General features: G+C 37.9%; 1 protein-coding gene across 2 annotated transcripts; it reads right to left on the reverse strand.

Annotated features, from left to right (window-relative positions):
• Positions 1-651: 651 nt before the first annotated feature.
• LOC113051832 (zinc finger protein 821) lies at positions 652-15431 on the reverse strand. Of its 2 annotated transcripts, none has more exons than XM_026215959.1 (6): positions 14816-15431; positions 9713-9844; positions 9427-9539; positions 6856-6954; positions 6252-6415; positions 652-6158 (listed from the first exon to the last, which is right to left on the reverse strand). In XM_026215959.1, the coding sequence occupies exons 1-6, from the start codon at positions 15027-15029 to the stop codon at positions 5381-5383; spliced, it is 1500 nt and encodes a 499-aa protein (XP_026071744.1). In that variant the 5' UTR covers positions 15030-15431; the 3' UTR covers positions 652-5380. The 2 variants fall into 2 exon arrangements, with proteins under 2 accessions (XP_026071744.1, XP_026071746.1); XM_026215961.1 differs by having other exon boundaries at positions 14803-14958.
• Positions 15432-18239: the final 2808 nt, after the last annotated feature.

Consider the following 18239-nt stretch of genomic DNA (forward strand, 5'->3'; position numbering starts at 1 on the left):
TTCTCTGTTTTTTGTTTTCCTGTTTTAATTCTATGTAAGGACACAAAGATATTGTATTTTTATTGTTACAGCTAACTTCTTGGAAACATTGCATTTATCATGTTTAAGTAAACACAATATAATATATCTATATAATATTAACATGCTGGCTTGATGTCTGTTTTTTTTTTTTTTTTTTTTTTTTTTTGATATGCATTCCACTTCAATTAGTAATTGTAATAAATTCTAAACAGAGTTGTAAAAGTGCATCAAAGCACCTGAAGTATTAAATGCATAGATTATTAATAGATTATGATTGCAAAAATACCAATGTATTATGCATTAACTTTTTTAATCTGAAATACAAACCGTGAGTCTGTGAATGTTTAACTTTGTGTATTGCTCTTTTTTTATATATATATATTCCACAAAGGGGTGAATTATTTTTTGGCATTCTTTTGAAAATAATTAAGATTGAACAAAATCTTTTGTGACCAATTTCAAGTACAATGCATCTTTTTATTACAGTGGAGCCTGAAAGTCTGAGACCATTCCTGAAAATGCTTGATTTTTCCATTAGAAATGATATGTAATTGACAATTTCAATGTGGTCTCAATCTCACTTTACAGGTGTATATTCTTTTTCAAGAGAGAAACACAGAAACAGACTCGTAGCAGAGAAATCAATGTTTATTCCACATTCTGTTCCTGCTTTTCATGATGTTTTCGCCAATAACGGAGCATGGCTTTCCGAACAGGAGCATTTGGCGTTGTGATCAGTGTTATTCTTGTCACTCTCATTAAATTTCATTCATTTTGGCCTTTTAGAAGTGTAAACATTATCATGAAAATATCTAAATAGACTTACAAAAAGGCAAGTCATTACAGAGCTCCAATCCTTAATGAAAAGCTTGTATAATTTCATGTATTTTATAACGTGCAGGTTCCATTGCCAGGGGTTTACTGACTTATATGCAATGTAAACGAAAATGGTTGTTTTATACATAACATGTCACATGGCAATGCATACCACTAAAATACATGTTTAGGAATAATGAAGACTAAATGGGGTTAATGTTTGAAAATACCCTTTTATATACATATATATTTTCTTCTGTAAAATAGACAATACATCCTGCCAACATCTTGTTCTTAACTACAGCAAATCATTTGATTTTCTCATTGCATAAGGATGGGTTTCCACAACTTTAATGCTACTGAATGGAAAAACTCAGTGCTTTATAATGATTTTCAGGGAATTAATCATTGCGTTGTTCTTCCTGAATGTGCATACGCCAACATCAACTCGATCTTTATCAAAGGTGCAACTGAAAGCAAAGCTTAAGGATGGATCTCCTGGTGAGGTTACAGAGTTGAGGACCAATGGCTTGACTCTCAAGAGTTGCCTGAGGTTTGTGATCTGGAGCATTTGAGTCCATTTACTTTCATATCAACTGCATAGTAGTAAAACATATAGAGTACAGTACAGCTCTCAATTGCATAGTGATGCTTCATCACATGTACATTAAATCCTTTTTTTACTTAAGGAGTCCATCATCAATACTCCAGAACAGCATAAACATGGGACCAATATCCAGTTTCCTTCAACTGTGCGGGAAAGCTCAGCTGCTTCATCTTTGAGTACTAGAGGTATCTCTAAAGAAGGTAATGACAACATTGTGAATTTAAAACACTGAAATGTGCGCCATTGACTGTAGTAATAAATAAACTGTAACAGGTATTGGAATTAAATTTAGACATATCATACACACACAAAATCTACCCTGTTTTCAAGAGGTACTTAGAGATGTACACTGGTCCGTTTTAACATGAGTGACCCTTCCACCCAATTTAAACACTGAGAAGTGAGTAAAGTTTCAAGGTTACTTGTGTAATGTACTCCCAACTTTACATACAGAGTGGTTCTCAAACTGTTTTCAAGGTTAGTCAATAAAAAGCCCTATAGAAAATGAATTAACATTCATTTCATGACAAAGTGTTTTGTGGTCTGTCTTTATGTATGTAAGCGTTTGGCTTGCAATCGGTCGGCTCATTGGATTATTAGCTAAAAGAAGCATTTATTTCTATGAAATAAGAACGAAACTGCCTTCTGGAAAATATATAGAATGGTGGCTCAAGCCAAAATCGGCAAAGAGGGCATTAAATGAGCCCCTCTAATTAGGCCTGTTGCATTTATCAATATATTGACTTATTGTACAATATATGTACATGACCTCAATAATTTCTGGTGATGCAATATATCGCCCATTATATTCACTTAAAAATTGATGTCACCATGTTTTGTACATTCGACTTGCACCTGTGTCTTTTACAGCTTCTCGTACATAACGTAGTCATGAGGTGCTAGTTTGAAATTAAAATATGCTTTTACCAACAACAACAAGAATAAATAGTTTAATCTGCAGATTTGGTCTTGTTTAGGGATCTGTGTCTTTGTGCATACAGACATCTGATTGCTAAGTAGTGATTGTGTTTTTCAGCATTAGTGTGCACCCTTTATTTACAGAGAAAAGAAGGTCCGGGATGGAAAAATCTCCATACGAGTTTGTTGTTCATTTGTCTTACTTGTTACTTTAAAAAAAAAGAAAAAAAGTTGCCTATTTATTAAGGATCTTAAGGTATCTAATATTTAGATGCTTTGTTTCCACTATCTAAATATTCTCAAAAATTTAAAGTTTGATGTCATTTGGAAGTGTGTAGGACTTCTTGCATTTTATGCTGCAACATTATGATTTATATTTAGTGGCATAGAATGGTCTTTAAAATTACAATAATATTATCGCAATTATTTCTGGGGCAATATATCGCACAACAAAAAGTTATCGTGACCGGCGTACCTCTAATGAAATTTGCTGGTCTGCTTTTATTTTATTTTTTTCTTAAAGTGGTCAACCCAAAAAGTTTAAGAACGACTACCTTAAACACTGCTAATGCATTGTTTGTTGGGCGTTCTAACATGTCAACTTCTGAACTCGTTTGTTTTTTGGTGGGAGTACCTGTTTGGTGAATGATGGAAGACAGCGAGCAGCGTTTGCGATGCAAGTGTTATGTTTGCATCTGCCTTTGCAATAATGACACACTTCACCTTTAAATTATTGTGAAATGTGTGAATGTGTGAATTTTTCACATACATATGGAGTATCACCACTGCTTCATATAGGAGGGATTTCTCTCTGGAAGTGTTCGTCCTGATTGTTTCATGGTACATGCATTCGCTAAACCTTTACATCATTGCACATTTAATTGCACATTAAATCATTAAATATAAAACCAAAGCACAAATTTCCAGTGACAAAGGCAACAATTTGCATTTGTACACTATGCATGTTGCCATAGAGATCGAGCACACACTTAAGTGCCTCACCATTAACAAGCATTTCCAGGTCCAGTGCGGGTTCGCACTGGTTTAAAGAGGTAACATACACATTATATAGTACAGTGACAGCAGCAGAGGGCAGAGACTGATTGGTTAGTTGAGACGTCATGGAGTTGAGTAATATCCATAATCGACATTTTGGCTCAGGTAAGGAGTTTGCAGTCTGAACAAGAGAAAATAATAATAATGAAGAGGAAGTCTCCTGCTCATCTGTGTTCTCAAGTCGTGAGGATGCCGTTGATCCACACCATCCCTGAGTTCCTAGACAAATATCAACCCGTGTAGCATTGTGATAAGGTATAAAGCCTTTCGGAGGTCGGAGAAGTGTGTCTGAATGTGCTTTGAAACCAATACTTTTAGTATTTAAAAGTACATCCACACCTTTCTCTTTAAAAAAAAGACAAAGTAGCCAAAAGAGGCCTTGTCCCAAATGGCACCCTCATCCCTTGAAGTACTTCTTGAAGTCCAAACTTAAGAGATATAAAGCCGCACAGACTCTTGGGTAGCAGTCAGTTTCCAAAGTCTGCACCAGGCTCAACTAAAGGGTGCACCGGGGGACACATTGGCTGCAAAGGTGCCATCCAGGATATCTTATGATCTTGTGAACAGAAGACTGCATAAGCAAAAACCAAGAGACCGTAAGCCCACATAGATTTCAGCATTTGGGTCAGTGGGATTCAAACAGCATTTAAATAAGGTGTTGTCCTTTCGGTGAACAAGTAGAGCAATGATTATACCAGGGGTGTCCAATCCTGCTCTAGGACGGCCACCATCATGGAGAATTTAGCTCCCAGTCTGCTCCAACACACCTGCCGGGGGGTTTCAAGTAACCCTGAATACATTGATTAGATGGTTCAGGGGTGAACTCTGGAGGATGAACCCTCCAGGAGCAGGGTTGGACACCCCTGGACTAGAGTATGTGTTGGCATAGGGAACAGTGCATCAGTGTGTGGACCTGCATGGCCCCCTGTGGTTTCTGTTGAGGCCACAGGTGTGTCTAAGCCATGCAAGGATCCAATGGTGAGGTAGTTGCTTCTGTGAGTATGAGCTAGTAGTGACCCAACCTGGGGTCCTGGGAGGTGAGCCATAGTTGCAGGTAAACTCCAACCTTTTAGACTGGCAAATTCAAAGAGAAGGCTGAGTGTGGCTAAACGTCTCACTCCTGTCGCTGTAGGTCCGTGTGCAAACAGAGAACCTCCTTGTGGAAGGATCTCACTGCTCTGAAGAGAGATGGCTAAAAGTCTGAGCCTTGAAAACAAAATGGACAAGTCTCCTAAAACATGCTTACAGAGAGGGTAAGCCCTTCTGTGAATGTCGGAATTTCTTATACAAGTTAAGTTAATTATGTAAATCAGTTTATGTTACAGAAATCCATAAAGGGTTGTTCACATTGACAGCAATTAAATAATTGGAGATTGACAAGTTGATATGCTGTTGGTTACAAGTAGGTGTTCCTACTCGACTGTTTGTGATTGTAACAGACTCTGGTGTCGCAGGCTCCTCTTTCCTCTGTAGGGATGAAGCCCCCTAGAGAGATTTTCAAATATGTCATTGTAGCCTACTAAACATTGCCAAGCTCTAGTTTTCAGGAAGTTTATGTCTTCTTACTGATGGCTACTCGAATCAGTTACCGTTAGGTATGCAATTGCCTGCCTTGTCGATCCTGTAGAACCACTTTTGTACTCAACTGCAATATCCAAGTTTATCAGGCAGCAGAACATCTGAACTTTGCTGTCCACTCTCCCATTGGTAGTCTCCATGTGTGTAGCGGCCTATCAGCATAAAGCTGAACTCTGATCAACATTGTTGCATTGCAACTCATGGTCTATCAAGTTGCTTCAAATCTCTCTTTGAAAATAAAAGACATCTGGTGCCTACATCACTGCAAATCGCTCTCAGGGTGACCACCTCCTTCTCATCAACGTCATGTTCAAGATCGTTATTCTTTAAGAATGGCAAATTCTTCTCGAATGTTGAGCTGAGAGGTGTTTGGAGCTGTGCTTGTTAGGGAAGCTTCATAAACAGTCCATTGTCCATGGAAGGGACGGACATGGGAAAAGAAAACTGGAATAGACTCATATCTGCAGTGAGAGCAGCCATCGCAGCAGGGTCATGCTCGATCTGGTTTCTCAGGGATGGGTCGATCTTCTCCAAGCGCCGCTTTAGCCTCTTGGCCTCCCTCTCACGGATAAGCCGTGCCTGCCTCTTCTCGGGCGTCTCGTTGGCCCGCTTGAGTCGCATGGCTTCCCGGTCTCGCTGCAGACGACGTGCCCGTTGTTCGTCAGTCTCCTGCATCCTTTGCAGCCGCTTTGCCTCACGGTCTCGTAAGCGCCGCATCTCCCGCTCCTCTGGTGACTCACATGCCCGTTTGGACTTCTTGGCCGTTCGTTCCCGTTCAAGCCGCTGCATCCGCACCTCTACGGGTTCTTTCTTCCTACGGATTGCCCATTTCCGCAGGGACGGCGACTGTGCATCCACAAGCTGCTGGTAGGCAACACAGCTGTTGCAGACCAACAAAACCCCAGCTGGGTACACGGGCATAGGGTTCATGAGGTCTGGAAAAGGTGCAAGTCCTGTGTTTGGAGGACTGAGGCTGTCAGAGAGTGAGGGAAGAGGAGGCGCAGAAGAGAGAAGACCATCTGGCAATGAGGTCAGTCCAGGACCAGGACTTGTGTCAGGGTTAGTCATAGTGCTTCTGGGTAAAGAATCGGACATGGCACAGGCCTCACCCTCACTGTTGATCTCTATACTACTTGTGTCAAGGAACTCCTTCAACTTTTCCCTAGAATTTCCAACCAGTAAACTGTTAGAGCAGTTAGAAACAACAATGAATCACATTATCCTAGTAAAATCATGTCTTGAGGAAAGAGCTGACCTGTTGAAGTTGTTGGTGTCTGTAAAGCGAGCCCCACATACGGCACAGTTGGACAGTCGGTCCTCTGAATGGATGAGAAGATGTCGACCAAGAGAGCCTGGAGAACTAAGAGCTCTTCCGCAAACAGGACAGACATAACTCTTACTGCCACCAACAGCTGTGTGCTGTACATAGACAATAAGACACAACGAGATTCCATACATAAATTATTCTTAAATAAAGAGACTTAAAGGAACATTCCAAAAATGAACAATGTCATGATTCACTCAACCTTTTGTTGTTTCGAAACCATATGACTTTTTATCTTCTAGACAATTTTAAATAATGCACTGGTCATTGTTTCCAAGCAATTACGACAGGGACTAGAGATTTCAAGTTTCAAAAAGCATGCAAAAAACGGACTTATCATTTGAGGCAGTCGCCATTTAATGTAAATAATTTGAAAAGAAATAACGGAGCCAGACTGCACATTTTGGAGAGCCGCTGAGAAGTGTACGATTGACGCAGACCAATTTACACTTCGGATTTTTGATTTCCATCCAGTCCGAGGATATAAAACATGTTTTAAACTATTTTTAATAGGCTTATGTAGTGGTGTCCTCACCTGGTAGACGTGAGCGATGAGCTGATCTGGGCTATTGAACTCCAGGGAACAAAGAGGACATACAAAACTGCTCCCCTGGTCTGTCCCCTCCTCATTTTCCTAACAGACACAATGCAACAACAAACAGTTACAATGATAGCCAAGTTTAGAGTAACAAAACTTACAGTCTGAAATGTAGGGTAATATTATATATATTTTAGTATGATTGCACACAAGTGACTATTCCCTGAAACTGCTAATGACTGTAGCTGTGGTGCAGCACTGGAGAAGTGTGGCAGACAAATGGATACATAAGCCATGTGACTCATTCCAACTGTTGTGTCAACTGGGTTGCTATAGAGCCATGAGTCACACTGCAAAAATATCTATCAACACTTAAAGATGCCAGCAATCGGTGAGGTGGGATCACAAAGAATTTTGTCATGCTTTTCAACTCCGAATTTAATGAAGTCACACAGAATGACAATCGGCACCCTTTAAAAGTTCCACATACTTATTAATTTATTCAGTTAATTGTAAAGTGTGAATATCATAAGTAAATGTCTAGGTAATGTTTGACTGCAAAAAAAAAATAATAAAATAAAATATATATATATATATATATATATATATATATATATATATATATATATATATATATATATATATATATATACACATACACACACACACACACACACACACACACACATACAGGTGCTGGTCATATAATTAGAATATCATCAAAAAGTTGATTTATTAAACTAATTCCATTCAAAAAGTTAAACTTGTATATTATATTTATTCATTACACACAGACTGATATATTTCAAATGTTTATTTCTTTTAATTTTGATGAATATAACATCAAAAAAATCTGAAAATTAAAATATAACTTGAGACCAATAAAAAAAAAATGATTTTTTTTTAAATCTTGGTCAACTAAAAAGTATGAACATGAAAAGTTTGAGCATGTACAGCACCCAATACTTAGTTGGGGCTCCTTTTTCCTGAATTACTGCAGCAATGCGGCGTGGCATGGAGTGGATCAGTCTGTGGCACTGCTCAGGTGTTATGAGAGCTCAGGTTTCTCTGATAGTGGCCTTCAGCTCTTCTGCATTCTTGGGTCTGGCAAATCGCATCTTCCTCTTCACAATACTCCATATATTTTCTATGGGGTTAAGGTCAGGCGAGTTTGCTGGCCAATTAAAACAGGGGTACCATGGTCCTTAAACCAGGTACTGGTAGCTTTGGCCCTGTGTGCAGGTGTCAAGTCCTGTTGGAAAATGAAATCTGCATCTCCATAAAGTTGGTCAGCAGCAGGAAGCATGAAGTGCTCTAAAGCTTCCTTGTATACGGCTGTGTTGACCTTGGACCTCAGAAAACACAGTGGACCAACAGCAGCAGATGACATGACACCCTAGACCATCACTGACTGTGGAAACTTTACACTGGACCTCAAGCAACATGGATTGTGTGCCTCTCCTCTCTTCCTCCAGACTCTGGGACACTGATATCCAAAGGAAATGCAAAATTTACTTTCATCAGATAACATAACTTTCGACCACTCAGCAGGAGTCCAGTCCTTTTTGTCTTTAGCCCAGGCGAAATGCCTCTGACGCTGTCTGTTGTTCAAGAGTGGCTTGACACAATCAATGCGACAGCTGAAACCCATGTCTTGCATACGTCTGTGTGTAGCGGTTCTTGAAGCACTGACTCCAGCTGCAGTCCACTCTTTGTGAATCTCCCCCACATTATTGAATGGGTTTTGTTTCACAATCCTCTCCAGGGTGCGGTTATCCCTCTTGCTTGTACACTTATCTACCACATCTTTTCCTTCATTTCGCCTCTCTATTAATGTACTTGGACACAGAGCTCTGTGAACAGCCAGCCACTTTTGCAATGACCTTTTGTGTCTTGTCCTCCTTGTGCAAGGTGTCAATGATCGTCTTTTGGACAACTGTTAAGTCAGCAGTCTTCCCCATGATTGTGTAGCCTACAGAACTAGACTGAGAGACCATTTAAAGGCTTTTCAGGTGTTTTGAGTTAATAAGCTGATTAGAGTGCGCCACCAGGTGTCTCAATATTGAACCTTTTCACAATATTCTAATTTTCTGAGATACTGAATTTGGGATTTTCCTTAGTTGTCAGTTATAATCATCAAAAGTAAAAGAAATAAACATTTGAAATATATCAGTCTGTGTGTAATGAATGAATATAATATACAATATTCACTTATTGAACGGAATTAGTGAAATAAATCAACGTTTGATGATATTCTAATTATATGACCAGCACCTGGTCAGCTGGTCCCCCCCCCCCTCCCACCAAACAAATTATAATTTTGTGTGAAACCAAATATACAACATACTAAAATATGGTGAATGTTTTGATGGAATTCTTTAGGTTAAAACATTTTGAAATACATTTTGTTTGTTTATCATTAAAATGAGAAAAGTTAGGCCGATGCCTTATGCTTTGCAAGTCATATTACAGTGAGAAACTGTAATATGACTTGCATATCATAATAAAAGAAGAATTTAAGAAAATCACACAACAATCAACTTCTTCTATCAAGCCTCCATCACTCACCTCCTTGACGTCATCATGTAGTACGGGGCCGTGGCTGCTCTTATTACTCGTCATGCTGTCATCAGCAGAGGCATTTGAGGAGTCGTCTTTGTCAAAATCACTATCACCGTCGTCTGGCGGGACAGGGAGAAAAAAAGTCATATCAATGGCTCCATCACAGGTCACTTTCCTCTATTTTCTAAGACTCAACACTACAATCACAGCTGTCTTCCTTGTTTTTAATATTTTATTAGCACGTATATAAATTGACAGACAGACGTGCAGTCGTGAGTAGCGTGTGTCTCACCGCTTGTGCTGTCTTGCTCTTCAGGTTCCTGTGAGTTGTTGCTATGGCATTCTCCATCCTCGATGAAGTCATCTCTAGCATCCATCTCAAAAGTGTGCTGTGGGCCGCACAACCCAGTCGTGTGAAAAGGCCCTGAGAGTGAAACCACATTGTCACTGAACATATATAAAACTCGTTTTTAAGGGCTTGCCTGCTTTGGTTTCCATTGCATTGGTATGTGGGAGAGTTTTAGTGCAGAGTGGAGAGATTTAGTTCTGGGGTGATTGCTAAGGTCTTAAATACAAAGCCCAAGTCGGATCACTTTAATGTAAAAAATTTTTTGATGTTGTTGTTATTTTGTCATCCAAAACATTAGTTGCACTAATGGTCTGGGGAAAAGTTACATGCCAAACATTAATACTTAAATGTTTTTCAAGTAAAAATTATTATTTTTTTGCATGTTGCTCCAAACCTGTGAGACACAAAAAATATATTTTGAAGAATGAATCGGTGTCGTTTTTATTGAAAGTCAAAGTCCAGTGTTGTTTAAAGTCCAGTGTTGTTTAAAGTCCAGTGTTGTTTGGACCCCAGTGTTCTTCAAAATATATAAAAATATGCAATAGTGCCTTAGCAAACACACACATTCATATTTTGCGATATTATTTAGGACAAATTGCTCGAAGGATCTAGGCCATAAGCTGGCTACATGAAATACAGCTATCTTTTCTCACAAGCAATAAAACAATAAGTCTGAACTGTGGTTGTTTCTACAAACATGCTTTGTATGAAGCCTGTATTCATAATGCATTATAATTCATGCATTATTATTAAAAAAAAATCTCATGAATAATCAAATATGAAAGTTATAACATAATTATTGACCATTTTTTTAAATGCAAGTATTGTTTTTGAAATTCATAAAAATAAAAAAAAAATCCTGTTGTTTTATGTTTTTGCTGTGCTATCTGTTCGCTGTATTGAAATATTTTAGTTATCATATCAAAGTCATAATTCTGGTATCTTGACAACACTATTTATGTTGTTACAATTATACATAAGATGAAACAATTGTACATTTTACATTGTTACATTAGTTAAAAAATGAACAGTTGTATTTTTATTAACTAACATTAACAAATGTGAATAAACATTGAAACAAGTGTTTCTGCTCATTGTTAGTCAATGCATTAACTAATGGGACAATACTGTAAAGTGTTACTTTTTATGTCTATAATATAAAGCATTATGCAAGCATAATGAATACCCTTATAATGCATTATAAATACAGGCTAGACGTACTGTTTTCAACACATCAAAAAGCCTGAATCTGAATTATTCTCACAGAAATGTTGAATTTGAAAGAAAAGGCAGACCGTATGAACAACAGAGGCCAGAGCTGCGGTGGTGTTGTGTGATCAGAACAATAGTTGATGCTGCATTAACACACTCCACCTCACGCTCACCAACCCCCACGTTACACGCTCAACTCAACACACACTGCAGTCCCAGAGGAAGCAGACGATCCGTGCCTCTAATGTGAGAATCATCTCCTCCAGAAGCACTCCATACGCCCACGCCGAGATGCTTTTCCCTCTGCATGCATCCCATTACACCAACACCTTCTGCGAAGCTGCTTTAATCAGCAGCATGAACGGCAACCAGCATGCGAATACACCAGATATTATGCTTTCCAATTAAAGTACCGGTGCAACACGATACAATGTTCTGGAAGGACGACGACGAGGTGTTGCTCTCCTATTTTACACAATCAGATACATTTTCATTCACTCACAACTGCAATGAAAAAATATATATATATGACATGAGCATTTAATTGAACTCCTGTATCTAGCTTGGACAGCAAAAAAAATTAAAATTGCATATGATCATCAATCGTTTGATGACAGCTCTTTATTGATTTGAACAATGACAAGTCTTCTGCGCTCTCTAAAAGATGCAACTCTAGTATCCCTATTAGGACACAGACAATAAAGGTATGAATTTTGAATTTTTAAAAAAAAAAAAAAAAAAAAAAAGTTTCATTGTATCATATATTGTTGTTAGTCATCTGATCAATGCATCGATCCATATCTGTGGGGGTTTTACGAAAATCCTTAAAGGGATAGTTGACCCAAAAGTGAATCTGTCATCATGCACTCACCCTCATGTCACTCCAAACCTGTTGGACTTTCTGCAGAAAACATATTTTGAAGAATGTTGGTAACCAAACATTCCATTCCATTAGTTTTCAGTGAACCATAATTTACTTTCTTTTTACTAATGTAAAGAACCTTTTGTGGAAAGGAATGGTTCCATGGATGTCAAAAAAAAATTTTTTTTTAAGTGTTTCGAATCTTTCCATTTCACAAAAGTTTTTCTTTAGTGGAAAAAGGTTCTTCAGATTTATTAAAATGTTATTTACATTCAGAAAAGTGTCGATGGTTCTATTAAGAACTGTTCACTGAAAGATTCTTTGGGGGGAACCAAAAATAGTTATTTTATTGCATCACTGTGGAACCTTCGTTTTAAGAATGTACGTACGAAAAAAACTGAGACAATGTTCCACAGAAAATAAAAGCCTCACACAGGTTTGGAACAACATGAAGGTGAGTAAATAAAGACCAAATGTTCCGTTTTAACTGAACTATCCCGTAACTAGTGATGTTTGCCTACTGCTATACAGTGGACTACACTCTGATTTTATAATGTCACCGTGTTGAACTTGAGCAAGCTTTGGTCGACTGCCTCCACCACATGATTTTTTCCCCATTTGAAAAACAACAGCCGACAGAATCAGATGTAATACTTCACATCCACTACTAATCACCTAAGACTGTCAAGAGTTTCCACCCTACTTTCCCAGCATCCTCGGGACGCTTTCTAACGGTGTTTGGGAGCATCTCCAAGGACAGAAGACTTGCGTGAGGGATATCGGCGTTAAAATAGGAATGGATAGAACAGAGCGGCTCTGCGGCAGTCAGCCTGTGATTGATGTAAGCGTGTTCCCCATCCCCCTCCACCAGTTCTGTCCGTACATCTGTCTCTCCACCCTCCCTCCGCCTTCTCCTCGCTGTGATGTTATCTCAGAGTCTGTGTGTCTGTAGGCAGGAGGTGACGCAGTGTCTGTCTGAATCCAGACAAAGAGACAAACTCATCAGACACCAGAGAACGGCTAAAGTCAGGAGAGGGGGTGGGTGAGAGGGAACAAAACTTCCCTCGGAGGCCAAACAATGAGAGCAGTCCTGAATTCAAACCATCCCTCAGCCTTCACAAACCACCAACCCAACAGAAAACAGGCCCTCGCACGCTGTCGACTTCATCAGATAAACCCAGACAAACGATTCAGGCCTCACTTTGCCTAATTGACAAAGAAGAACAAGATCACTCACACAGGTTCCCATGGAGTAACACTTCCCATAGTGCACCCCGGTGAGTCTGCAAGAGCCCCCGTGTTTACTATGAAGAGGAGAAGACTTTCTCCAGCTCTCAAAATATTAAAATCATGAATACAACGAAGTAGTTGCTGGAGACTGTACTGAAAATAATGCTGTTGGATTTAATTTAAGTTATTTTCACTCAGAAATCACTAGCGGATTTCACAAACCATTACAAAGAAACAGTAATCAATACGGTGAATTTAACTTCTAGAAGTAGAAAGACTGAAAATTTATTTTTTCTGTTTTATTTACCTTTAAAAAAAAACTAAAACAATTGAAAAAAGAAGTAAAACTATAAAATTTAACTGTAAATTTAAACTATTTAACAGTGTAGTGTGTAAAAATTTATATATCAGGTAGCACCTTAATACAATAAAATATCAATATAATACAGCACAGATTACTGTAAGACAATCATAAGATTGGCTGCAATGTAGCCAACTCACAACCTTTCGATCTGAGATTATAGATCAACATATATCAATGATTATTTATGACAGTCGCATCCCATTTACCCTGTGGGCTGTGTGTGCCTCGATAAAGAGAGAATCACAAACAATAACGTATTATTATGAGGTTCCTGGGGTTTGACGAGAGCTGAAGGTGAACTGAATCGTGAGGTTTTGGTGATCGTGACCTTAAACCAAAAACACGGGCTATGAGTGAACGTGTCTTCATTTGAGGCTGATTTATCAAAATTGGAGTTTAGTAACATTTCTAAATAATTGCATGTTTCAAGGGTAACGTTACTCATTGAGGAAAACGGTTCCTTACATAGATGTGATTGTTTACTGTCTTTACAATACAGCCTTGTATAGTAATGTGTATATACACAAACACAAAGAAACTTGTTTAGTAAATATATAGTATATACATATTTAGTGCTGTCAAATGATTAATAGCTTTAAATATATATATATATATATATATATATATATATATATATATATATATATATATATATTTTACATTTTTGTGTTTATATGTGTGTAGTACTATATTTATTATCTATACATGAATACAAACACATACTGTATATATTTTGAAAATATTTACATGTATACTGGCGACACTGATATATTTTGTATTCTTATATTTTATATTACATATAAATATATTTAATTAATAACAATTTTTTTCTTAAATATAGACATGCATGTGATTGCATTTATACATAGTAAATAAAAACAGTATACACACACATTATGTAAACTTATTTTTTTTCTTTTGATGCGATTAATCGTTTGGCCGCACCCTCTCTCTCTCTCTATATATTATTTTTTTACAGTGTAGTGTGTAATTATATATATATATATATATATATATATATATATATATATATATATATATATATAGATATATAGTCCATTATTGAAGGTTATGTAGAGCTTCAGTCTCTTCGCAAATATCTCAGTGTGACATTATCATAAGTGAGTGAATGTGAGGATGTATAATCGCGTGTATATCCTCTAGATCGGGTTTGTGTCACTGTGAACACATTGTGATGAGAGTTTGTGAACGCCTGGCCTGTTTCTGTTGTCGTCGTACAGTAAAATGCGGATATAAGACTTGACGAAAGCAAACAACTGAATGCCACACTGTATCATGATGATCACGATCACCTCCACGAGACCCGCTTTACACGAACGAGGAAATGAAAAGTGTTTACGATACCTGGGATACCTACAATTCACTTTGAAAGGGTTGGTCTGTTTGCGTCTGGACATATTATCCCCGACTCCCGGAGGAAAAAGAGCCGGATCTCTTCTTGGATCCGACTGGTGTGGAGATGCTTTCGGCCAATCCGAGGGTAAATGTGTTAAAGCGGAAAACAATTCCGCAAACAAATCGCGCCCGACGGACAGAAGTGAGCAGCCGACGGCTACATTGGTCAGGTTCATTTGACTAAAAGAGAATAAAAGAGCACTTTTGCGCACACAGACATCTCGGTCTCGGTCGATGAGAGCGCGTGCATGTCGACAGAGCTCGGTTTCCAAACACGAGAGACCGGAGGAAGATGAGGAGAGTAGATGTGAAAGCCTGCGCCACTGTAGCCGGGAGAATGCACTGCAGAGACTCTTCACCTACATGCATTTCAAGCGATGAGCAGAAGTGAGAAGAATAACTAATGTAACAATCCGCCTCCCACAATGTACCTATAGGGGGCGCTCTGTGGCTCACAATCCCACTTACACATTAAATTACATTCACGTGTTTCGTCTATTTAGAAACAGTCGTCATACGTGTTAACGTTATCATTCATATACTCAAATTTTGCAAATTTTTGCAAAAAACGGAAAGAAGGTCGCAGCATGTTTCGCGGAATCGTATTCTCCAACTCAGCGGTGATTGGTTCATCGACTACAGCGCTGAGAAAAGTAACAATCGCCACGTGCTGAGCTTCGCGATTAAACTTCTATTCAGTGGGTACAATATTGAAGGCATTATAAAGCCCCTTGTGCGGTGCTAATAAAATATATTAAATATTTTATAAACAAAAATACTTGCGCTGAGAGATAATCTGATTGTTGCACTGATAAATAGTTTGTATAATGCATGTTAATGAACAAATGTATTATCTGCCCGATGAACTTCGCGAATTTGACCACTCGGCGATTACTTCCTAGCCGTTTTTCTCCAGCCCCTTTTTGATAACACTTTCTGCATCTTACCTTTCTAGCAGTTTTTCAATTTCTATGATTGTACGCCTGTTCGGTTTGTAGGAAAAAAGGAGACGCATTATGGGATACACATACGTGGATGTGAAGTACAAATCTATCTATCTATCTATCTATCTATCTATCTATCTATCTATCTATCTATCTATCTATCTATCTATCTATCTATCTATCTATCTATCTATCTATCTTTTGACAGACTGCTTAATGTAAAAAATAATATGTATCAAACTTGATTAATTTGCATAAATTAATTCTAAATTCAAATTAAAAAATAAATGTTCAGAGACATGAAAAATTAGATTTAGATTAAAAAACTTCAACCATTGCTAATAATACTTAATATAATTATGATTAAATTATAATTTTAAAATATGATTAATTATAAGTTTGGCGTTACTATTAAGAAAAGCCAATTACAATACATTATACAACATAATATTATCACAAGATTATGTATATAATATATTTTACAATATGAAAGTAATTATATGGCTCTGGAAACAAGAGGCTGTCCTTATAATGTCATGCTTAATTTTCTCACACACAATAAATATAGAGTAGCGTGTGGTAAAATGATCCACTACTGTTTTTCACAAAATATCCACTTGATAAAGTCAAAATCATCAGAAGGAGGCGTTGCTTAATTACTGTAGTTAACATCAAATCCTTTGTTTTTCCATCAAATGCATTTTAGTTGTTGAACCAAAACATTTGGACTTTTTATTTAAAAATGGCCTCAAGTCAGCATCAGGAAGCTAGTTAGCTAGAATCAGCTAAGAAATATTTTCAAATAGGCTATTATAATTTTGTAACTCATATAGATTATTTTATGTTTGATTTTAAGTTAAAACTGCCTGTACTATGATTTTGCTGTAGAAGTATAAATCAATTTATATTCTGTCAGACTGAGGCCCATCTGTAAGGCAAATCGTCCCCTTGTTACCAATTTTATTTATGTAAAAAAAAAATCTAATAACATTATTTTATATTATGCACACACACACACCGAGAGGCGCCGGAAACAATCGCTCGGGCTCGGACTGCAGCAAACGAGCCCAGTGTAAAAGCCCTCTCAGTCTAGTTCTGTAGGCTACACAATCATGGGGAAGACTGCTGACTTGACAGTTGTCCAAAAGACGACCATTGACACCTTGCACAAGGAGGGCAAGACACAAAAGGTCATTACAAAAGAGGCTGACTGTTCACAGAGCTCTGTCCAAGCACATTAATAGAGAGGCGAAATGAAGGAAAAGATGTGGAAGAAAAAAGTGTACAAGCAAGAGGGATAACCGCACCCTGTGAAAAAAAACCCATTAAAAAATTTGGGGGATATTCACAAAGAGTGGACTGCAGCTGGAGTCAGTGCTTCAAGAACCGCTACACACAGACGTATGCAAGACATGGGTTTCAGCTTCGCATTCCTTGTGTCAAACCACTCTTGAACAACAGACAGCATCAGAAGCATCTCGCTTCAAAAAGGACTGGACTGCTGCTGAGTGGTCCAAAGTTATGTTCTCTGATTAAAGTAAATTTTGCATTTCCTTCGGCTATCAGGGTCCCAAAGTCTGGAGGAAGAGAGGAGAGCCACATAATCCATGTTGCTTGAGGTCCAGTGTAAAGTTTCCACAGTCAGTGATGGTTTGGGGTGACATGTCATCTGCTGCTGTTGGTCCACTGTGTTTTCTGAGGTCCAAGGTCAACACAGCCGTATATCAGGAAGTTTTAGAGCACTTCATGCTTCCTGCTGCTGACCAACTTTATGGAGATGCAGATTTCATTTTCCAACAGGACTTGGCACCTGCACACAGTGCCAAAGCTACCAGTACCTGGTTTAAGGACCATGGTACCCGTTTTTAATTGGCCAGCAAACTCGCCTGACCTTAACCCCATAGAAAATCTATGGGGTATTGTGAAGAGGAAGATGCGATATGCTAGACCCAAGAATGCAGAAGAGCTGAAGGCCACTATCAGAGAAACCTGGGCTCTCACAACACCTGAGCATTTTCTGACATACTTAATTTGGGATTTTCCTTTGTTGTCAGATATAATAATCAAAATTAAAAGAAATAAACATTTGAAATATATCAGTATGTGTGTAATGAATGAATATAATATACAAGTTTAAATTTTCGAATGGAATTAGTGAAATAAATCAACTTTTTGATGATATTCTAATTATATGACCAGCACCTGTACACACACACACACTCATATATATATATATATATATATATATATATATATATGAGTGTGTGTGTGTGTGTACAGGTGCTGGTGCTATAGCATGTTTTATATATATATATATATATATATATATATATATGAGTGCGTGTGACTCTAAAACAGGAACTGATTCCAAGGACTCCCAAAGGGACTGATCATTACGATACTTGTTTGAAACCTCTGTAATGCCAAACTTCACCGCAGGAT

This window comes from Carassius auratus, chromosome 32, assembly GCF_003368295.1.
Source record: "Carassius auratus strain Wakin chromosome 32, ASM336829v1, whole genome shotgun sequence".
Classification (NCBI taxonomy): Eukaryota; Metazoa; Chordata; class Actinopteri; order Cypriniformes; family Cyprinidae; genus Carassius; species Carassius auratus.

Coding starts and splice junctions, on each gene's coding strand:
- LOC113051832 (XM_026215959.1), bottom strand. CDS start 15,029: ATGAACCTGACCAATGTAGCCGTCGGCTGCTCACTTCTGTCCGTCGGG. Junction 9,845..14,815: donor CAACCCTTTCAAAGTGAATT/GTAGGTATCCCA, acceptor TTTCACTCTCAG/GGCCTTTTCACACGACTGGG. Junction 6,416..6,855: donor TCATCGCTCACGTCTACCAG/GTGAGGACACCA, acceptor GTCTATGTACAG/CACACAGCTGTTGGTGGCAG.